Source organism: Odontesthes bonariensis, chromosome 11, assembly GCF_027942865.1.
Source record: "Odontesthes bonariensis isolate fOdoBon6 chromosome 11, fOdoBon6.hap1, whole genome shotgun sequence".
NCBI lineage: Eukaryota > Metazoa > Chordata > Actinopteri > Atheriniformes > Atherinopsidae > Odontesthes > Odontesthes bonariensis.
The window spans coordinates 17,520,622-17,544,615 of NC_134516.1; the positions used below are offsets into that span (position 1 = coordinate 17,520,622).

The 23,994-nt window shown below is 42.5% G+C and overlaps 1 protein-coding gene across 1 annotated transcript; it reads left to right on the forward strand.

Moving 5' to 3' along the window:
• The first annotated feature begins 1,547 nt into the window (after positions 1–1,547).
• On the forward strand, positions 1,548–23,994 carry LOC142391732 (NLR family CARD domain-containing protein 3-like). The gene is made up of 11 exons (XM_075477759.1): positions 1,548–2,082; positions 4,197–4,300; positions 4,385–4,522; positions 5,667–5,780; positions 6,913–6,991; positions 7,154–7,361; positions 7,515–9,318; positions 11,076–11,249; positions 11,743–11,904; positions 20,612–20,658; positions 21,890–23,994. Exons 1-11 carry the CDS (start codon positions 2,071–2,073, stop codon positions 22,414–22,416), a joined length of 3,369 nt encoding a protein of 1,122 aa, XP_075333874.1. The 5' UTR covers positions 1,548–2,070; the 3' UTR covers positions 22,417–23,994.

Genomic DNA, 23,994 nt, shown 5'->3' on the forward strand with positions numbered 1-23,994 from the left:
ATATACTACTAGTGTACTAGGAATATACTTCCAGTCCACATTTTAGTTTTTTCAAGTATACATTTATGAACTTAGAATTTCTAAAACAATACTATTTTTCTGCTATTTTACATGTTGTTATAATTTAAGTATACTTGTAAGTTTGCTTAGCATATTACTTGTAGCATACTGGTTATGTCAGGTTTTGGGGTTGAGGGTGAAGGGGAAGGTAGGACACGGATGCGGACTTCAAAGGCAAAAACTGGGTTTATTGTACAAAAACAAAGTAACAAACTAAAGGCGTGGGCGGCTAAGCCGGATTCAGAAAACCAAACTGTGACAAAATAAACAAAGATCTTGGCATGGCATAGATAAATAAATACTTAACTTAGTGAAAACGACGTGGAACATGGACATAACGGGAATCAACACAGGCAGGTCAGGTAGGAATGGCAACTTGGGGTAAGAATCTCACAAAGGAACACAAAGGACTGAGAACTTAAATAGGGAGTGAGCGTGATTGGGGACAAGGTGCAGCTGGTGGGGAATAAACAGGTGCAGTGAGTGAACTAATTAACAGAGTGCAGGGAAAGTCATGAACCGAAACACAAAAAACGTGACCTAAAACTAAAAACAAGAGTCCATGGGAGTGACAGGTTATGTTTATGTATTTGTCAGACGCTTTTATCCAAAGTGACGTACACTAAGGCGGTCTTGCCTAAGGACCCCTACTGGAGGTAGTACTTTTCATGCAGGGGATTTGAATCCAGATCACCCACATGAAAGGTGGCAATCTTACCACTACACTATAACTAAAGTGACTCATACTCAAACTCATACTGTCTTTATACTACACTGTAATGTATTTACATGTAATGTATTGTAACATTCTAAAAGATACCATACAGTGTATTTACAAATACCTGCTTAAATCATAAAAGATGTGCATTTAAAAAACAAAGAGCCTCAATGAAATTAAGTCCTTCTTCATCAATGACTTGACCTTATTCTGTACTTGGATCAAGGCAAACTAAGTATTAGTACTTTATGGCAGAAAGAAGTCAAAAGTATACTAAAGTGCAAGTATAAGCTTTAGTATTCAAGTACAAGTGTAAGTCTTAGTATTAATGTACTTAGTCTTAGACTTTTCTTTATACTTTTCAGTATAAGCATTTTCAGCCAAGTAAGCTTCACTATACTATTCTTAAGTATATAAAATATAGTATATAAAAAGTAAACCTCAAGTATACTGCCTCAGTTTTAGTATAAAATAAGTATACTCGTAGAACACTTGAATAAACTACTTTTTGAAAACTAAACTACTTTTTTTTTTCTATAGGGGTTGATTCATTAATGATCCTCCTGCTGGAGCCAGGTTGCTGTAGTTTCTGGGCATTTATAAAATGCATAGTTATGTTTATATCTACACTGATTCAAAGGGTCAGACCATAATAATGGCATGGTGATAACTGTTGGCGCTGTCATAATAAGGGTAGAATGGCCGGAATGATATCTACAGTTACAGAGGAAAACCACAGGCGCGCTGCACCGTCAGTGATGTCAGACCGGAAAAGGAAACCCCGGCGCAAGAGCATCAAAAACACTTTCGTCACAGTCTAACAACTATTTAGTTCTAAACATATTCATATGAGTGTGACCTTTTCTGTTCCATTCACAGATGTTTAGAAAACATTGTATCTTCCTCAACAGTTCGGATCCCGCCGAACCCAACCGAACTGTATGTGTGTGTGTGTCTGATCTCTAACTTCAGATCACAACGTCTCTGTCGATTTCCAAGTACGCGAAAGTGAGCTGGTGTTCTGTCAGGTTAAGGTAAGCAGTCATATCTGTTGTGCTCTTTAACGCCTGCTCTCGGCAACTTATTCCAGCAGAAACCCGCCGCTTTTTACAAAGTGAATCAACATGTTGAGGAGACGGAGATCATCCGCTGCTTTCCCCGCTGTCTGAGCTGCAAAACGCGGCCTGACTTTGGCCGGACCTCCGCTGGAGAGCAGCTCCGTCTGTCTGCGTCTTCTTATGCAAATTGAGAGACTCCTGTGATACAGTTGGTGACCCGTTAAAGCCCCCTGGATGTCGTTAAGGGTTCGTGGGCCTGATTATATCAATATTTCCAACAAGAGTTTTTTTTATGGTCTCTCATTTGTTTTAACCGGCTTTACAACTGTTAAAGTGCTAAAAGTAAACAGGGCAACATTTAACTAACATTGTTATATGTTATTATGTTTTATATATATGTTGTTATATATTAGCAGCTATATTGCAGGTTTGATCTGATATTTTTGTGTTTTACTGATTTATACTTGTACCCCATTTCAGAGCAGAAGTGTGAATTTTAATGCTGTACTTAAAGTCACTTCATCCAGTTCAAATGTATAGCTGGCTACAGACTCAGTGTGAGTGTTTTTTTTTACCAAGCAGAACCTTTTCTCCCAGTCATGCAGAGGCTGCTGGAGCTGTAATTCAACATGAATCGGTTATGTTGAAAGCTTTCAGAGACTTTCTACCTTCCCCGGCAGAGGAAACAGTGAGAGCAGAGCTGAGGTCCTCAGTCCAGTCACTGATCAGCATCAGCACCTTGTCTTAGGAGCAGTTTCTTAATTACATCAATATTTGTTTGAATAGCACTTCAACATGTTAAAGGGATAGTTCGCCTCTTTTGACATGAAGCTGTATGACATCCCATATTAGCAATATCATTTATGAACATTTTCTTACCCCCTGCTGCGTCCTGTGAGCCGAGTTCCAGCCGAGTTTTGGTGTTGACGAAGGTGGTCCGGTTAATTGGCTGGGGTTTAAAAAATAAAGCGTCTTGCTTCTCAAAACAATATACGTTCAAAAGAGTAATACATTTGCATCACAAAATCGTTATCCAGGAAAAAGTCAGACCTCACAATCGCTTGGCGCTATTTTCTCTCCCTTCGTATCACTGCGGACTGCCACCTGCCGATAGCCGCACCTGTTTCAAGGTGTTTACTGCTCGGAAGCAGGGGACTGCTCGGTCTGCACTTCGGCCTGCACGGTCTACACCGTAGACCTATTTGTTTGAAGTTTTTATGCAGAAACCAATTGAAAATGAGTTGCAGCCGACTAGCTGTTGACACGAATATTGCTTCAGGTTGAAAAGAAATATTTAGTCTTTTATCTGTTTTGTTCAAATGTCTCGCACTAGTTGAGATCTACCATGTCATGTTTGCCAACAACCGTCCTGAATGAATGACAGAACAAAGTGAATCAGTTTGTGTTGCACAACGTTGGTTCATGTATCACAGGGACATTCAGACCAAGCAGGTCAAAGGACTCTGTGAGCGCTGTGGGCTCCAGAGAGCTCCCTGAACATGAACATTTTACCAGTGTTTACAAGTTTCTTTTTGTTTTTTCCCTGGCAGCTATCTACGTTGCATATGTACATTCAACCAATCACTGTGCTATACAACTGAACCTATCACCATGCAGTTTGATTACACACACGCAATTTAATTTGACCACTGTCCTTGTCCCAGTAATACATGCTTGGAAGGGTAATCCAGTTATTGACTGAAGTAAGTACAGCTGAATTCACTGCACAGACTTTGTCTTTAAATTACTTTAATGTTGATTTTGTCAGATGAGGCTGTGGTTATAAAATCAGGATTTTATTAGGGCAGAGCGACAGTCTGGAAATGCTTTAAGTGAGTTGACACGTAGTCTTAATCGGCTAATTTTCAGTCTCAGTTTCTGACAAAAGAAACAGAAAAATATGTGAATGAGAGCAGCTTTATTGGTAATTCAGTTGGATTAATATACACTTACACTTTACTGTTGTTATAAAATATATGCGCTAGAGTGCCTAGAACCACTGAGTCTTGCTAAGTGTATACATACAGAAGTGATTCAGTCCCCATCTGCATTATCTGGATCCATTAGTCTGGATTTAAGGGCTTTGATTTTGTAAGATTATTTTTGTGTGCATTTTAAAAGTCTAGCTGTACTTTTATGAACTCTAGAAACTACGACTGGCCACAGTTCCTGTGGGGTGAACACAAAAAGATCAGTAATTTCCTCCAATAGTTTAAACTGTGAAAAGGTTCCTGTGTGTGCTGGGCTGCTCTTCACTCTGCTTCATCGAGTGGACTGATAGATGGATGTATACCAGCAACAGCGTGAGGTAGAAGAAGCTGCTGTGCTTCTAAAATTGATCATTTGTGTTTCCTCTGCAGATTTCCTCTGCAGATGTTTCCTGTGAATTCAGCAGCATGGATCAGTGTGAGGACACTAAAACCTCTCTGTGTGGGGAACATGAGAGCCAGAGCAAAGCTCAGAGGTGAGATGACCATTTCTAACTGTCCATGACTCTTCTCCATGTCAGAGCTCAGCACTCACATGACCAAACCACCTTTATTCACAGGAACCAACCAGAACCAGAACCTGAAAATGAGTCTGAACCTGAACCTGAACCTGGACCCAGCTGTGTGTCCCTAAAGAGCAATGAGTCAAAAGATCTTGGTATTTCATTTCAAACTGACCAACCTTCTGCTGCAAATAGGTGAGTTGCATGTAAATGTTGGAAATATGTGAACTATAACTGAGTCAGTTCGAGTTGTTTTTTTGTGCTGCAACTGCAGGTGTTGAATAAAAATTCACATAGAAGTCAAACTTTTTAAATGATTTCTGAAAAGCTTTTGTAGAATATATCAACAAGAGAGCAGACCTCTTTAACCGATCACGGGCGGCTGTTTACATGCTGGAAACAAGATGTCTACCCACCTCATAGTGTACACATAGTTTTTTTTAAGCCTCTGCAATTGAGCCCACAGAGAAGGGGGAGGGCAAGAGATGAGACTGATTAGGCCCCGGATCACACCATGACAAAACACCTCCCTGTGCTGAGTCTGAGGGTCCGTTTATACTAATCTGTTTCTATATCGTTTCTATCGCGGATGCACTGTCCATTTACATTAAAATACTGGAATACGACTTCATAGGTGGAAGGATTCAAATACGCCGGAGCCCACGTAAGCGTTCGCATACGATGCTGATTTTAGCAGTTGTAAACGGTGAGAAACGGGGATACGCAGTGCTGAGCTCTAGCTACTCGGCTTTTATAATGAGAACCCAGCCACAGCAGCAACGCAAGCCGTACGGAGCGCCGCTTTTGGGTTAGACCGGGAAGAAGCAGCGCATGGTGGAACAATTTCGTGGACCAAGTTGTTGTCGCCGAAGAATGGCGCGAGAACTTTCGAATGTCCAGAGCAGCCCTGATAAATCTGTTAATATAAAGCAGTTGCTCATGCTCCAGATGCAAGGGCGATCATGTGATGTGATGGCTGATTAGTCATGTGACTAGCGAATCAGCCGATCCCCGTTACAGTGTAAATGTAAATAGTTTGCAAGACGCCGACACGAAGAAATGGTGAAATGAATTAATGTAAACAGAGCCTGAGACGTCATTGTTGATAGTTTCATCAGTGACTGAAGGCCTCCAAAGATAACGGTTTGTGGTGAAATAATTTAAAATATGGGAGCAAGTTGTATTTCTTGTTTTTTAATGTGATCAAATGTCAGCAAACAAATAGGCAAATGGATGCACGCATTCAGAATTATTTCACACGGGTTAGCATATAGATCAAATGTCAGGGTGAATTTTACAGTGTGTGTGAGCTTTAATAAGAGAAATACTGTTCTTTCAGGATCCATCAGAGACTTGAAGCTGAACCTGGACCCAGCTGTTTGTCCCTAAAGAGCAATGAGTCAAAAGGTCTTGGTATTTCATTTCAAACTGACCAACCTTCTGCTTCAAATAGGTGAGCTGCACCTAAATGTTTGAACATTATAGATTTTGCTGATGCATACATTGGGCCTCTTTCACCAACAGTTCTGCTGACACACTTTTTAAGAAGACTTTGGCATTCACCAATGTTTTCTCATCCAGGATTTGTCTTACCTTTGTTCTTAGATAAGAGTCCATCAGCCGCGCGATCAGCTGGTGATACATGGCTCATTGATACATATCTTTTAAGAATTAAAATGTTCTGCTACAGTAGCGTTTTATCATGATTTCTTTTATTAGAAAATCAAAGAGTTATTAACCAGGATTAACCTCCTGGTTAATAACTCCACTGACCAACTTTCAGACTCACCAGGAGGTTTTATTTAATCAGATGAACGCACGCACTCGCTCCACAATCGAACAAGCCATAGGCATAGATCATACTCAAAGCCGCTTCCAGTGTATACCAGTGACTGACACAACAGCAAATTCCTAACGACATCATTTATTTACAAATAATTGCACAAAGTATTTTACATGACACAGCCGTCTGCCGTGAGCCTGTTTTCGAGTTGGTCCATCCGGTTTGTCGTTCTCCGCGCACGCCAAGCTACAAATTTCGACTGGTGCACGACACAGCGCCACGCCATCTTTTCATGGCACGCTCCAGGCCAGAAACGTCATTTTGACGTCACGCGCCATGAGCGACGCGCCAAATAAAAATCCAGCTTTAGCCTTCAGTCTCCCTCTCTTCCCCCTCTTCTGTTTCCTGTGCCTGCTTTGCTGGTACCACTTCAGTGGGGGGATGTTCAGAGGAGAGTTCGTGGTCTTACGAATCTCTGAGTTCAGTTCTGCTGCACTGCACCAAGAGCAAAGATGCAAACAATTTTCCTTCTAAAAACATATTCACGAGGCTGACTTAGAGTTTTTTTCAGAATTTTTTAAGAACAACTTAAAAAAGAATTTCAGAAAATTGTGAAGAAGATATTGCTTCTCTCAGTGTTATAAGAACGTGCATAAAAAACTCTCAGTGGGCTCAGTAACATTGAACGTATTCCTCTCCAGGGAGGCATATTAACTATTCACATGCAGATGAAGCTTTACCTTGTGTTGCTCTCTGTGTGGACAGACACAATGTGAGCTCATTCTTCATGATTCCTCCACAGAGTGGACCAGCAGAGCTCAGAGGGTCCCAGTGGTCCGTCTGCCCAGCAGCATCAAACACAGCTGGACTCCATATTTATGGTCTGTACATGTACAACAACTACTTTTCCATCTATTCTGTTCACAGTCCTCTCCATGCTGCACTTTCTAGACCAGTGGACTGTCAGTGTGTCCAACATGGATCTGATGTTTGGCTCCATGATTTCAGTCTGATTGGCTCATTCATTTAGTTTTCTGTTCCAGCTGCTGGAGGACAACATGCTCACTTTTGTGAAGGAGGAGCTGAAGAAGATGCAGAACGTTCTGAGTCCAGATTACCCAGAATGCTCAGAGAGTCAGAGGGAGGGTGAGGATGAAGAGCAGAGGAGCAGCAGAGAGGCATTAGTGAAGATCACAGTTCACTTCCTGAGGAGAATGAAGCAGCAGGAGCTGGCTAACTGTCTGCAGAGCAGTAAGAGGATTCCTCTAAAGATTTAACCTGCTGGATTAATGACACATTTACTGGTGTCTCAACACACAGAACAACAGATGTTCAGATATTACTTATTTGGGGAAATTGATTTATCACTAACTCATTTTTGTCTTGTTTGTTGTGGTCATTTAGAACTTATTCCTTCAGTTTCTCAACTTAAACTTAAATCTGCTCTGAAGAAGAAGTTCCAGTGTGTGTTTGAGGGGATTCCTAAAGCAGGAAAGCCAACCCTTCTGAATCAGATCTACACAGAGCTCTACATCACAGAGGGAGGGACCGGAGAGGTCAATGATGAGCATGAGGTCAGACAGATTGAAGCAGCATCCAGGAAACCAAATAGACCAGAAACAACCATCAGACAAGAAGACATCTTTAAACTCCCACCTGGAAGAGATGAACCAATCAGAACAGTGATGACAAAGGGAGTGGCTGGCATTGGGAAAACAGTCTTAACACAGAAGTTCACTCTGGACTGGGCTGAAGGCAAAGCCAACCAGGACATCCAGTTCATGTTTCCATTCACTTTCAGAGAGCTGAATGTGCTGAAAGAGAGAAAGTTCAGCTTGGTGGAACTTGTTCATCACTTCTTTACTGAGACCAAAGAAGCAGGAATCTGCAGTTTTGAAGAGTTCCAGGTTGTGTTCATCTTTGACGGTCTGGATGAGTGTCGACTTCCTCTGGACTTCCACAGCAAGGAGCCCCTGACTGATGCTACAGAGCCCACCTCAGTGGATGTGCTGCTGACAAACCTCATCAGGGGGAAGCTGCTTCCCTCTGCTCGCCTCTGGATAACCACACGACCTGCAGCGGCCTATCAGATCCCTCCTGACTGTGTCGGCATGGTGACAGAGGTCAGAGGGTTCACTGGCCCACAGAAGGAGGAGTACTTCAGGAAGAGATTCAGAGATAAGAAGCAGGCCAGCAGGATCATCTCCCACATCCAGACATCACGAAGCCTCCACATCATGTGCCACATCCCGGTCTTCTGCTGGATCACTGCTACAGTTCTGGAGGATGTGTTGGAAACCAGAGAGGGAGCAGAGCTGCCCAGCACCCTGACTGAGATGTACATCCACTTCCTGGTGGTTCAGGCCAAAGTGAAGAAGCTCAAGTATGATGGAGGAGCTGAGACAGATCCACACTGGAGTCCAAAGAGCAGGAAGATGATGGAGTCTCTGGGAAAACTGGCTTTTGAGCAGCTGCAGAAAGGAAACCTGATCTTCTATGAATCAGACCTGACAGAGTGTGGCATCGATATCTCAGCAGCCTCGGTGTACTCAGGAGTGTTCACACAGATCTTTAGAGAGGAGAGAGGGCTGTACCAGGAGAAGGTGTTCTGCTTCATCCATCTGAGTGTTCAGGAGTTTCTGGCTGCTCTTCATGTGCATCTGACCTTCATCAACTCTGGAATCAACCTGATGAGAGATCAACAAACAACATCCCAGAATTCTGAAACAAAAGAAGATCCATGTGCAGAGACTCTCTTCTACCAGAGTGCTGTGAACAAGGCCTTAGAGAGTCCCAATGGACACCTGGACCTGTTCCTCCGCTTCCTCCTGGGTCTTTCACTGCAGACCAATCAGAGGCTCCTACGAGGCCTGCTGACACAGACAGAAAGTAGCTCAGAGACCAATCAGGAAACAGTCGATTACATCAAGAAGAAGATCAGTGAGAATCTGTCTGCAGAGAGAAGCATCAATCTGTTCCACTGTCTGAATGAACTGAATGATCGTTCTCTGGTGGAGGAGATCCAACAGGCCCTGAGTTCAGGAAGTCTCTCCACAGATAAACTGTCTCCTGCTCAGTGGTCAGCTCTGGTCTTCATCTTACTGTCATCAGAAAAAGATCTGGATGTGTTTGACCTGAAGAAATACTCTGCTTCAGAGGAGGCTCTTCTGAGGCTGCTGCCAGTGGTCAAAGCTTCCAACAAAGCTCTGTAAGTATAAACAATACAAATAATCCATCCATTCATTATATTCTGCTTTTCCGAGGTCGGGTCGCAGAGGCAAGAGGTTCAGGAGCCAGCAACGTGCTCCATCTCCTCCTGGTGGATCTCAAAGTGTTACCACGCCAGACAGGCAAAATCTAATCCCTCTAACCTTCAAAGGGAGGGCACCAGTAGGCATCCTAACCAGATGCCCGAATCACCTCAATGGATTCCTTTCAGTGTAAAGGAGCTGACTCTCATCTTGGCTGCTTCACACTCAGCTGTGAACCGCTCCAGTGTAGCTGAAGGTCATGGCCTGAAGAAGCCAACAGAACCACATCATCTGCAAAAAGCAGAGATGTAACCCTTATGTTCTGAAAACCAGATGATCTCCTCTCCTCAACTACACCTCCAGATTCTGTCCATGAAAATCACAAACAGGATCGGTGAAAAGGGGAAGCCCTGACGCAGTCCAACACGCACTGTAAACTAGTTTGACCTAGTGCCAAGAATGCGGGCACAGCTCTTGCTTTGGTTATACAGGGACACCAAAAGTCTTTCTCCATGGCCTAAACAAATTCCTCCCAAACCAGTGCTGCAGCTCTTTTAGCCACTCAGTATCTGTCAGCTGCTTCAGGTGACCCCAACAACCAAGCACGAAAGGTTTGGGCTTAAAGGTCTGTCCGGCAGTCTTCCTACCAACGGATCCAACTCACCACCAGGTGGTGATCAGTTGACAGCTCTGCTCCTCGCTTTACCCCAGTGTCCGTGACATATGGTTTCCTTTGTCTCTGGGTGAGTTGACTGTCCTTGACTGGTGCCGTTCCATTGGGGTCTTTAAATCGCTCTTAATCTGACCCCTCCCCTGAGACCAATTTGCCATGGGAGACCCCCCACCGGGGCTAACACCCCCGACAACACAACTCTCAGGATCATGGGGATACTCCACCCCTCCACCACGTTAAAGCAATACTATGTAACATTTCTACCTTAAAATAACAGCTTGAAAAAAATTGTGCGGTTTTAATATTACGGTTGGCCTGTCTCCTATGCCCTTCGGGGGTCTGAGTTGGAAAAACTGCGCTATGTAACTTCGCTGGACCGGCCCAGGAGCTGAGCGGAAGTACTTCGTCTTGCTTTCTGGAACACCTACCGCAAAAACAAATAGACCCTCTCACGCTCCCAGGTACATTTGATTACTCTTACCTTCTCGGTCGACATAGCTTGCACCTTCTGACTCCTCGCCGGTTCGTCAACAAACGTGAAACGTGAAAGCGAAAGGGTGTTGTATTTACGACAGTGTAACCGTACTTTACCTCCAAGCCTGTAGGGGGAGCTCCATAGTGGGCTTTTTGAGAAGTTACATTGTATTGCTTTAAGGTGGTGATCCTTTGGAGGGTGTGTTACAAACAAATTTATTTCTTTTTAAATTGGATGCTTACTTTTTTAAATGGTATTAGATTAAATTCACTTTTCAGTTTATCACAGTTTTATTGTGATTAGTTTCTTCTTTAGAAAGAACTTTTTATAAAATAGTAATTCATTAATGCAGGGAAGCAGCTGGGTATTAATTTCATAACATCTTACATAAACATAATAGAAACTCCACAATGCCTTCATATATGAACTCTACTGAGGATGTTGCCCCTGCGACCCAGACCTGGATAAGCAGATAAAAATGGATGGATAGATTGCTGATTATCTTTTTTTTACTTTTTATAAGCCATTAATGACTGAGCTTTTTTTCTCTTTATGTGTATCCTTAGCCTGAGTGACTGTAACCTCTCAGAGAGAAGCTGTGAAGCTCTGTCCTCAGTTCTCAGCTCCCAGTCCTCCAGACTAAAAGAGTTGGACCTTAGTACCAACAACCTGCAGGATTCAGGAGTGAGGCAGCTGTGTGGTGGACTGCGGAGTCCACGCTGTGAACTAGAAAGTCTAAGGTCAGGATTTATTGACCTTTTAAACTGATAACCATTGGAAATGATAGTTTACATGAATGAACTGCTGACCTTTGAAGGATTGTGTCTGTTTTGATTGGTGAAATTATATTGAATCATATCAGGTTGTTTCTTTCCTTGAGACATTTTGATAATTGTCTGATATTAGTCTTTCTGTTTATTTTAAAATAAATTATGCTCTTGTATTGTTCTCTTTTGGTCTGAAACATATTTAGATGTTGTGAACATCTCTGGCAGCGGCTTTTAGGTTGTTCATGGCCATAACTTAATGTTATAACTTAATGTTAATAAATTAACTTAAATATTTCAACAACTTTGGGACAAATTGTAATGACACCTGTTTCCTGTTGTCCTCATAATGATTTGCATTGGCGGACATGACCCACTTTTATTTAGTGGTCAACATTTGACCAGGATTAGCTTCAGTTTCAGAGCAGTTCTCTCAGAGTTTCTGTGTTGTTCTGTGTGTCTGCAGCCTGTCCGGCTGTCTGATCACAGAGGAAGGCTGTGGTTCTCTGGCTGAAGCTGTGACCTCCAACCCCTCCCATCTGAGGGAGCTGGACCTGAGCTACAACCATCCAGGAGACTCAGGAGTGAAGCTGCTGAGGGCTGCACTGAAGGATCCACACAAACTCAGGTATGGAGAGGCCTGCTGCAGCCACACACAATATCTGATAGAGGAGGAAGAGCTGAAACCAAACAAAACAAGAACAATTTGCTACTATCCTCTCATACAGTCGACCAACAGTAAAAATGAGTCAGAATAAGAAATAGCTCATGTTTTGGGGATAATTCAAATCTTACTGGCCACTAATCACACCGTCACACAAGCTGTTTGTGCACACGGTTGTGGAATGGTGACGACTGACCAGGGCACAGAATGCAGAACAGCTGAACACACAAAACCAGCTCAGTCACTCAGAATGAGTGTTTACAAAAGCTAAGCACCAGTGACCAATAAAGGAGTAATGAGCTTGTTGATCATTGATATTAATCTAGAACAGCATGCCATGTTGCCAATGAAGCTAAAAGAACAGTTGCTGATGATTTTTTATTTATAATTAACTGTAACACAGGCTACAAGACAGTGACCACAGCACCCAGAATAACAGCAGTTGGCCCAGTACGGAACTGAGTTGTGTTTTGTACCATTTGTTTGTGACAAAACTTGAAAACTGATGTTGACAGTCTGACTTGGATAATTCTCTTGAATTGGAAAACCCATTTCTTGTTCAGGATATCTTTGTGACAAATGGCAAACAATCCCAACAATAAAAACTTTCTCTTGTCTCTGGCTCTTGTGGCGAGTAGCTCCAATATCTTCTTAAAAATTACTCCAAAAAGTACTCCGGTGAGCTTGTGGTCCCACAGCAACCAGGACCTTTCATCACTTGTGTGGCTGCAAACCCCTTGTGTGTAATTACGTGTGCAAAGTGACATATGTGAGAATCGTGCAGCAAAGATGAGAGAATTCAGAAGATGGCAACATGCTGTCACAGTATAGTACTTTTAGTATAGTACTTTTGGACCTTCCCTATAGGGAGTATAGGGAATTATTCGCTGAGTCTGGTCCATTTTTTTTTTTTCTTTAGCACAAGTTTCTTGTGTTTATCTTAAATCCAAATCTAGCCTAGCTAGTGACTGTTGTGAACAGGGCAGCTGACAACAAGGGAAAGACCATGTGACAGATTTGAAAGACAGCTGACAGGAGGCAAAGACCACAAAGGTGCTGCCATGGGCTAGCAATCCATGGTAGCGGTAGCGAGGCCTAGCAGCTGTTACAACCAGCATAATCTACAAGTAGATTAAAGAGAATACCCCTAGAGTCAGCCAGAGCAGGGGTGGAAGACTCACAGGCAGACTTAGGGATGGGAATCGAGAACCGGTTCCGATTGGTTCAATCCATTGACATCATTTGCCTTTATGCTTAACGATTCCCTTATCGAAGCCGTGCCCATCAAAACAATGACGTCACACTCGCGCGAGAGGTGATCAGGGTGAGCAACACCATGGCGGAGAGACAGAAGCGCAACATGTGACCTGTGCCACACCATCATTTCATGCAAGGGTAACAGCAACATGCTAAAGCATTTGTTGACAGCGCACGGCATAAAGTATCAGGAGTGCCGTGTATTTGACGCTCTATGCCGCCAGTCATCCAGTCCTACACAGTCTAGCAGTGAGGGTAATGTCCTATGTTAAAATTAGCACAATGCAAGTAATGACAGATTCTGTAACGTTATTTGACGTAGATGAAAATGAATGCTGTACAAATAATATCTCATTTGATCCATTTTAGATGACAGCGGTGAAGGACCGAGTACTGCTACTTTTTCTACCTCCCAAGCGAATGCCCCTTTTCCACCGCCGAGCTAGCCCTACTCTACTCGGTTCGATATAGCGTGACACTACACTACACGACACGGCACCAGTAACATTTCCTTTTCCACACAAACCGTGGCCTGGAAGTGGGCAGAGTCGGCCCATTCACCACTAACGTGACGTCGGTTTCAGGTGACTACAAAGTGTCACGCCGCGGTTAGTCAAAAGTAAACACAACGATGGAGTGTAATGTGTAATGCAATTCATATTGTTTAGTTAAACCAAGCTCTTTATTAAAAATGACAATACAAAAGTTAACAGTAGGAGTTGTCTCAGATACAGGCGTCTACGCCAGTGTTGGTGCTGGTGGAATGCAGATAGCAGCTGTTGCCTCAGCTGCAGATTGCGATGCCAATGTCGGTTCTGAAGCCTGCGGGATTGCAGGATCTTCGCTGACCTCAGCAACCGAACACTCATCGGTTGCACAAACCGAGTCTTGAGGGAAAAAAAAAAAAAAGTGTGAACATACGAAACGCATACACGTAACCGCATAGGTGAGACACTGTGCTAGCCTTCCAAAACAGCGTTGTTTGCTAGCTCACTCAGAACAACTTACATGAGACACCTGTGTAATGTTTTATACAAGTTAAAGACTGAACATGTATTTGTTACGATATAAAACATGCATTTGTTAAGATATAAGCGTTGCACCAAGGGGATAACTTACCATTTTCCATCGCCTCCAACAACTCCTTGCCCCGGTTCGCCGGTGGTGCCCGTAAATGCCGTCCATTTGGTCGAACCACTTCCATGTCTTTTGGTTTGACCCACTCCGGCTGTTGTGGTCCTTTACCTGCCGATAATCACTCTTCAGCTTCTTCAGTTTGTCTCGGCACTGCTGAGAATTCCGGTGATAGCCATGGCTAGCCATCAGCTTGGCTATATCCTGGAACACCTTCTCATTTCGTGTCGCTCCGTCCAGTTCCTTCTGTATGCGGTCCTCAGCCACCAAACACAGAAAGGTCTGCACCTCGCTCATCGTCCATGGGTTGGCTTTCCTTCTCTGGTCTTCCATCTTCGCAATTCTGTTTATTCTCTGTTGCTCTCGCAGGTGTGTTTTCATACATGGCGGGTGATTATTTAAAGCTCCCCGAGCTTTGTCACGTGTATGACGTAATTTCACCTGACCAATCAGTGGACAGCACTGATCACGTGACGTTCTAGTATCGGCTAGTACCGACTAGACCCACCTCTGAAGCAGGTACTAGCCGGTGCTAAAAATCGTAACGTGTCCCCGCGATTGAAAAGCTCCCAATCAGGGTAGAGTCGCACCGTGTAGAGCTGTACCGGTACAAAAATGTTTGGTGAAAAAGGGGCATAACGTTGCAAGCACAGCTCCATGTCCCAGCCCCACTCCCCCCCTCTTTAGCCAACAGCAAACACCGCTCACACTTGCCGCAAAGGGCAAAATGAGCGCCAAACATTTCACCGATTTTTCCAGAACTTGAGAGCCCTGCTCTTATCTCTGCCAACTGGGCTGTTGGAGGTGTTTGCATGCCCATGAGATGGTTAGCTTGCTCATTTTAGACCAAAACCTCTTACTTCAAGCTTCCTGAAGAACAATGAATCCGCAAATTCAGTGCATTTCATCAGGATAATGATTCATTCATGGAGTCAAAACGTTCAGTCTGTCTGTGTCGTTAGCTCTGCAGCTAATAGCTCAGTCACTGTCGCTAATGTAACGGTAAATAGCATGAGGTATGCGAGTAGACACCTCATTTACTGTGACGTGAGTGTTGTGTACTTATTTGTTGTTTTGATAGCCGTCCTGCTGTTGGTGTTATGGCGCGCACGATATCTGCCTTTCCCCTGATTGAAATGACTCGCGCTACGTGCATCTTTGCAAACCAGAGCAATCAGATGAGAATGTCAAAATCCTCACTCCTGCTTTCCCCTTCACGCACACCTTTTTTGTCGTCTTGCTGTGACTTGTGTAGGACTTGATGTTTGACTGTGTTAGGAAAGTTGTTCACTAACTATTTCGTCATATTGTCAAGGTAAGCTCATTTCAACAGGTTTCGCTAGTTTTAGTCGCTAGCATCTTTGTCCCGCCTTTCTCCTCCTAATTTGCATTTAAAGCTGCAGACCCTAAACAGCTCATTCTGAGGATCCTAAGGAAAGCTCATTTTTGGGACTGGCTGTAATTCTGCACTAAGGCAGAATTTTGGGGGAAAAAAACTCAGATACAGTATTAGGGGACCACTAAAGCCTATAAAAATATATAAAAGCCTCCATTTATTTTCATGCCATGGCACCTTTAAATGACCACCATGGCTCTCTGTTAATTAATATTGTATTGGCAAAAAACGGCTGAACTTACAATGAGAATGTGACGAATATAGATGATATATTGATGTTCAACAAGAAGTAAAATGAATGTTAAGTTGTATAATCTATTCTAATCAGTTTAATATTCTGTAGGGAAATGACAAAGAAAGAAAACACAATCAGCCCTGAAAGATCCAGGATCCTCTCATAAAAAGCAGATATGCTTATCTTTCTGCACAAGAACTGCTGATTTTGTACAGGAGACAGATTTAAGATTTATTTTTATACGTCCAGAGATCTAGGATCCAGAGACCAAATTTATATTTGTTTTCAGAGTTCTATATTTTTATAGTTTTAAGCAGTAGCTTTGTATTCTAATTTAATACTGTAAGAGATCTAGGATCCAGAGAACAGTTTTATATTTGTTCTAACAGATACACTTTCAAATCAAATCAAATCAAATTTATTTATATAGCACATTTCATGTACAAACAGTTCAAAGTGCTTTACATAAATAAAAGCATTGCAGCAGGAGTGCAAAACGCATTAAAAATACATAAAAGAATATACAAAAAAAACAAATAAAATAATTTAAATGAATTTAAAAACAGGCAACAGTCTAGATAAGTTAAGTTAATTTAATTTATTTTAGCACACTGTCTCTACACAAATAGTTTATCTATCTTTTTCAGTGTTCAGAGACTCATAATAAATGTGTTTTGTTGACACTGAAAAACTGTAAGGCCTACTTTTTCCACACAGAAAACCCACAGGAATCGTTAAAGAATCGGATTGATAAGCAGAATCGATAATGGCATTGATATCGATAAAATCTTATCAATTCCCATCCCTAGGCAATCTACACGGTAACTGACACTGGAACGAACATGACTATGAGGTGGAGACGTGACTCAGTGAAAAATAGGGGCACGGACCTATTCTCTATCGCTTGAACTGGCCAGAATAATTCTCAGATTAAAGAGAGCGTAGCTGGACAAAATAAAAGTGGTAGGCTAGAGGGAAATATGCTCCAGGTTTGTCCTTGTGGCTGGCAGAAAGTAACATCAGTTAGAGGCCTTAAAATGCATATGGGAAGAAGGAGATGTGTGGTAAAAGAAGGGCAGTGTGGCCATATCGATCAGTACTTTTTAAGAAGTCAATCGAGTAAGTCGGATGAAGTCCAGCGGCAGGTACAAAACCACAGTCCGAAGGATATCAATAACACAGCTACGGAGGGGGAGGAGGAGGTTCTAAGAAGGGATGCAGCTGATACTGAGGTGAATAGGCCAGTAATAGAGAGAAATATGGAGCAGAAAGATAGAGTTAGGTGGCCTAGGGCAAATAGCAATAAAGAATGGGAGGCAGTCAATAAAGATTTGTCAATAATATTAGGTAGGTTAGGAGGAAATGCGAGCGATAGGCTAGAGAAGATGGGAGATATATTTTACTCAAGATGGAAATAGAGTTGACAGAATACATTTAGTTAAGTCTAGACAGCAAAAAGAGATGGAGAAATTGGTTAAAGAAAGAAGACATTTAAGAAAGCAGTGGAAAAGAGCTACATAAGAAGAGAGGGAGGGAATTAATGTTTTGCAGGAAGAATTGAGAAGCAGGGTAGCAATACTCAGAAGGGCTGAATATCTTAGGAAAAAGAGAAAGAAGAAAGAATATGTAAGGACGGCATTTTACAGGGACCTGTTCAAGTTTGTTAAAGGATTGTTTAACCAGGAAAAGGGAGGGCAGCTTAAGGCAACAAAGTTAGAGGTGGAAGAGTATCTAAGAAATACATATTCAGATCTTGAGCAGCGTAGAGTAGTAGGCCTTCCACCTGACATGCCACCATTAGGAGAGATAGCTCATAAGATGGATGTTAGACCACCTAGGTGGAAAGAGGTTGACGAGGTAGTCAGGCGTGCAAAGGCTTCGTCGGCCCCAGGGCCAAATGGAGTCCCCTACCGGGTTTATAAAAGTGCACCTGATGTCCTAAGGTTTTTGTGGAGGCAATTTAAAATCATTCGGGAGAAACAGTTTATTCCTAGAGCATGGCGTAGAGCAGGAGGCCTTCTTATTCCAAAGGAGAAAGAGTCCTCGGACCTGAGTCAGTTCCGGATGATCTCTCTCCTAAATGTAGAGGGGAAGATTTTCTTTAGTTTAGTTGCACAGAGATTAGCTAGTTATTTAGAAAAGAATAGCTTTATAGATACTACTGTGCAGAAAGCAGGAATACCAGGTTTCACAGGGTGTTTAGAGCACACTAGCATGATTTGGCATCAGATTCAGACAGCCAAGATTGAGAAAAAAGACTGGCATGTTATATTTCTTGATCTTGCAAATGCATTTGGTTCAGTGCCACATAGCCTTATTTGGAAAGCGTTTGAGTATTTTAGAGTGCCCATAATAGTTGTTAACTTAGTAAGAGCCTATTTTCAGGATATTAGACTGCCAACCTGTTGTGAAACCTGCTGTACTTAGGCACAGAGGTTAGAAATGGGCATTATGGCAGGGTGTACGATTTCTCCATTAGCATTTACAATGGCGATGGAGATAATTATTAGAGCTTCCAAGTGGGTCGTAGGTGGAGAGAGACGTCAGGATGGCATGCGCCTTACACCAATTAGAACATACATGGATGATATGACGTTGGTGACTACAACAGTGCCATGTATGAAGAGAATACTTGAGAGACTTAATAAAAATCTAAAGGGGGGGGAAATGAAAATCAAACCTACTAAGTCTAGAAGTATCTCAATAAGTAGAGGGAAATTAAGTGATAGAAAGTTTGTAATAGATGAAGAAAGCATTCCAATAATAAGGGAAAAGGCAGTGAAGAGTTTAGGCAGGTGGTACCAGGCAGACATGAATGATGGAGAGCGGGCAGTGCAGTTTCGGAAAGATGTTGCTGAGAGACTGGATAGAATAGATAAATCAGAGCTTCCAGGAAAGTTGAAGCTGTGGTGTCTGCAGTTTGGATTGTTTCCTAGGTTGATGTGGCCACTGTCTGTGTATGAGATTCCATTATCTGTTGCAGAAAAAATGGAAAGATTAGTTAGTTTTTACATTAGGAAGTGGCTAGGTGTTCCTAGATGCTTAAGTACTGTGGCACTGAATGGGAAAGGCATACTCCAGCTCCCAGTATCTAGTCTAGTAGAGGAGTTTAAATGGACTAAAGTTAGGGCAGAGCTGGTAATGTGCAAATAGGCCGGGGAGGCTTGGGGCTTGGCCCAGGCAAACCAGTGTGGAGTAGAGCAGGTCCCAAGGAGAAGAGAAAGCTAGTTGTTGAGCAGGTTTATAGAAAGAAGGAAATGTTAAGGGGTACAAAGGCAGTGGCTCAGGCTAAGCAGGGACGGTGGGTGAATTAGGAAGGTGTAGAGAAGAAAAAGCTTAGTTGGAAAGAACTGTGGAGTATGGACGAAAGGAGTATTAGATTTTTGACAGGGGCAACATATGATGTATTGCCAACGCCCCAGAACCTAAAACTCTGGATAAATGGAGACCCGTTATGTTCCTTATGTTCAGGTACTGCAACTCTAAGGCATATTTTGTCAGGTTGTAAGGTTAGTCTGTCACAAGACCGGTATATATGGCGACATGACCAAGTATTAAGAAGCTTAGCTGCAGGTATTGAAGATAAACGAAGGCAGGTAAACTTAGGAGGGTCTAAGGTGAAGAGAGTGGCAATTCAGTTTGTTCAAGAGGGGGAGAAAGTTAATAAGACGATAAGGAGGCACGGCAGCTTGGAGGATGCTTGTGATTGGGAGATGCAGGTAGATTTAGGAAATAAGCTTGTTGTTCCCCAGGAGATAGCCTCTACAAATCTAAGGCCTGATATAGTCTTGTGGTCTAGAAGTAGAATGAGAGTCTATTTCATAGAGCTGACTGTTCCTTGGGAGGAATTAGTAGCAGAAGCATATGAAAGGAAAAAGCTTAGGTATGTGGAGTTTGGGGCAGAAGCAGAGCAGCGAGGATGGAAAGTTAGGATATGTCCAGTGGAAGTAGGATGTAGAGGCTTTGTTGCAAAGTCAGTTGTCTCCATGCTGAGGGAGCTGGGTGTAAGTGGACAGTGTGAGGAAAATAGTGAAGGAAGTGTCAGATGAGGCAGTAAAGTCCAGTCAGTGGGGTCAGTTTAGGGTGAGTTGGCTTTGAGTGAGTTGTTTGGCTTTGTTTTTGCTGGTATTTTTGTGATTGTAGGACGGTTTAGATGAGTTTGTCTGCTGAATCTAGTGTGTCTTGTCATGCCTCCACCTCTGGCACCCTCTATATTTTCATTACCAAGTCTGAAGGGGGTTAGAGGTCACAGCTTCAGCCAGAGAAGCACAGCCTTCCTCTGTGATCATTTTTTTCTTTAGCACAAGTTTCTTGTGTTTACCTTAAAAAAAAAAGTGGTAACACATACATGAGTGAAAGCTCTGTGATAATCAGCAGTGCAGAAGAGACAGTAGCTGTGTTTGGAAGTAGAAAAACATTAGTGTGCTCCACTGTTCGTTGTGTTGCTTTGAATATCAGATTTGTTACTGTCTGGCTTTGAATAGAGATCTTTGAACAGATGAAGTTGCTTCAGCTCATCTTGTCTCGACAGCAGAGCTGATAGATGCTGAAAAGCTGCTTGATTATACATCATGTTAGCGGTCTGATTCATTAACAGAGTGGATGTTGGACTAAACTGAACCTTGTTCTGACCCATCTCCTCCTTTCAGGTCGGAGCCTGCTGGACAACAATGGTTGACACCGGGATTGAGGAAGTGTAAGTGCGTTTTTCAGTTGATTCAAGGCAACAAAGCAGCACACATTCAGTCACCTTCAAACTGTCACATCACACTTTGATTAGTATTCATCAGTGTCCATAAATAAACAAATGATGCAGCATTGTGCAATGGACTTGATCCAGCCCTCATTTCTTTCTGTTTCCTTCCAAGCAGCCAGACTTTCCTGTAATCTTTTAAAGTGGTCTTCATCAACAGTTCTTCAGGCTTTCTGAAGGTCTTTCAAAGTTTTTTTTTGGACATTGGCTGCTTTTTCACTCATTTTCTTTTCTTCAAAAAGCCACTTGACTCCTTTGAATCATTCAATCGTATAAAGGCTCCCAACTCAAGGGATGAACCAGTGTTGTGTCTACACATAACAGACAACTTAGCAAAGAGCCACTTCTAAACAGTATCTTTCGGCACTTTGTTACAAAAAGCCTGTCATACCAGTCGAGGGCGACAGGAAGAGCGACAAAAAGAGCCTTTTCATGACATTTACCACTTTTTAAATGCAGCTTTAGTTTTGAAGACTGTTTCTGTATATCTGAACATCAGACTCTCACATGAGACACCTAACACATACAGTATACCTGTATAAATAGTTGCTACGACTGTGTAACATTGGATTTCTTTTTTCTATTCTATAATCTGTACTTTATTAATAACTTAATATTACATGGTTTTTAAATGTTTGTGAAGCCGCTGTTTTGCCGTTACAGCAGTAGTTGGTTTTTGAGCCTTATTTAACCGACACATTGTTTGCCTATCCACACAGCTGGACTGTTTAATTGATAACCGATGAAGGGCTTGAGCCACTCAGACAGTTGTGTGTTTTAATTTGCATGAAGATACAGACTTTCTCAGCTTTTAGAAGGCAAACTTTTTTTGCACGTAATCATTCTACTTATTTTACTGGAAGCTGCTGTGGCAAGAGGCCTCATAAGATAACGGCACCTCCTGAATCGTCAAGCAAAGTAGAGTTGCTGGACGTTCAAGTATTTCATATGATTTGGAACTATTAAATGAAAATAATTTAGTAGAATCGCTAGAGTTTACTGTCAAGACTTTTTTTATTTATGGAAACTTTCACAACACGGATATGTGCTTTATATGGAAGTTCAAAAAGAATTTCATGGCATTTTCTTTTAATCATGTTGAATTATTATTATTTTCTGAAAGTAATGCAGATGTCAACAACTGCAGCTGAATTGTGTTTGTTCTCTCCATCAGATTCCTGCCAACTCACAATCGACACAAACACAGTGAACAGGAACCTCAAACTGTCTGAGAACAACAGGAAGGTGACGCATGTGAAGGAGGTCCAAATGTATCCTGATCGTCCTGAGAGATTTGACTTCTCTCCTCAGCTTCTGTGTAGAAATGTTCTAACTGGTCGCTGTTACTGGGAGGTTGAGTGGAGTGGAGAGGTTCGTATATCAGTGAGTTACAGAGGAATCAGAAGGAGAGGAAATGACAATGTGTTTGGAAGGAATGATCAGTCCTGGAGTCTGGACTGTGCCGATATTGGTCGTTACTCTGCCTGGCACAGTAAGGGAGGAACAGCCATCCCGTCATCCACATCTGTCTGTCACAGAGTAGCAGTGTATGTGGACCGTCCTGCTGGCATTCTGTCCTTCTACAGAGTCTCCTCTGACACACTGATCCACCTCCACACCTTCAACACCACATTCACTGAAGAACCTCTTTATCCCGCCTTTGGGTTCAGGTCATTTGGTACCTCAGTGAGTCTGGGCTGAGTTTAGTACAAAGAGTCTCCTCTTGTAATACTCAGCAGCTGTTTACAGCTGTTTACAGCAGCAGTATTATTTTATTAATCTGATAAAGGCTTTATCCTAAAAAGACACTTCCATGTAAACAGCATTTTCTAATTACCTTAACCCGAATAAGGTCATATTCTGAGGAAGGAATTATTGTATTAAGCTTGTGGAGTATACAGATCCTAGACATTATGTGATTTCATTATCATTATGTACTAGTGGAGTTTTCACAGCATCTTGTTTTCACAGAACCAAAAAGGCAACACAAGAACAGACAAACACAAACAGAGAATAAATCCTGATTCAGGCAGCAACTCAAATACTAAGAATACAAACAGATCACAGAAAACTTAAGACAAGGAAATCAAATCCAAAGTCACTAAATAAAACACAAACCCAAACACTTGGGTCACACTGAATCCCTGAGCATGTGTTGTAGAGCAGTAGAGTTGCCAGGTCTGACTTATGGCTTTTCTTTTTTTTTTCAGAACCCAAACATTTGTTTTGGACTTGTTCTTTATCGATCGGGTTGCTTATTTCTGTCACAAGACCTCCTTAAAATCAGGTTGAAGTCAAACTTTCTCAATTTCAATGAAAGTAAGAGTGAAGTGATTTGGTTTGGAAGATCAAATCCACCTGACAGTGGCATTCTTGGCCTTTTGGCTCCGTACAATCGCTCTGCTGTTAGCGATCTGTGTGTGATCTTCTTAACAGCTCTATTAAGGTGGATAATGTGGTGATTATATTATTCTCCTATTTATTTATATATTTTTATTTTGTACTGGGCGCTGGCTGTTTTTTCTTTGTTGTTTTCAGGCTGGGCGGAGCAGCTTGGAGGAGCGCTCTCTCTCCATCCTCACCTGTGGCTGATCACCAATCTGGCACCGGTTAAAGCCTGCTCTCCCCTGTGCTCCAGTGCCAGATGATTGTCTTTCTCAGAGTAAAACCTGCTCTAGCGCACAGCCAGCTATCAGCGTTCCGCCCAGCCTTCCACCGTACCAGCCAGTAGCCCACCTTCAAGCCTCACCACACGAGCCCCCGCATGGAAATCCCCATGACACGAGACCAACTCCCCACGGATCACACACCCGGACACGGAGCCTCCTTCCCTGCCGACCCATATCCTGGATCCTTGCCTCACTTCCTGGCATCCCAACTCTCCCCTCAGTAAATAAAATCAATTTTCTGACACCTAACCTAACTGTCTCTTGTTCGCTTCTGGATCCAGTCTGCTCCTCCCCTAACAGATAAGATGGATAATCCAACATCCAGGTTAAAACTCAGAGGGGCTTTTTCAGTGGCTGCTCCAAACCTGTGGAACAGTTTAACCTTTACATATACGCTCTGCTCAGACTGTAGAGATATTTAAGTCTCATTTCTTCTTCTTGGCTTTCAGCTCGAGTGGAGTATGACATCCAAATTTAGAATTTGTTTTTAATGTTTTCATCTTCTGTATTTATTGTTATAACCTTGTTGTTGGCTGTAAACTTTTATTGACTGTAAAGTAGTTTGACCAAGTTTTAAATGTGCTATATGAATAAACTTATGTGAAATAAG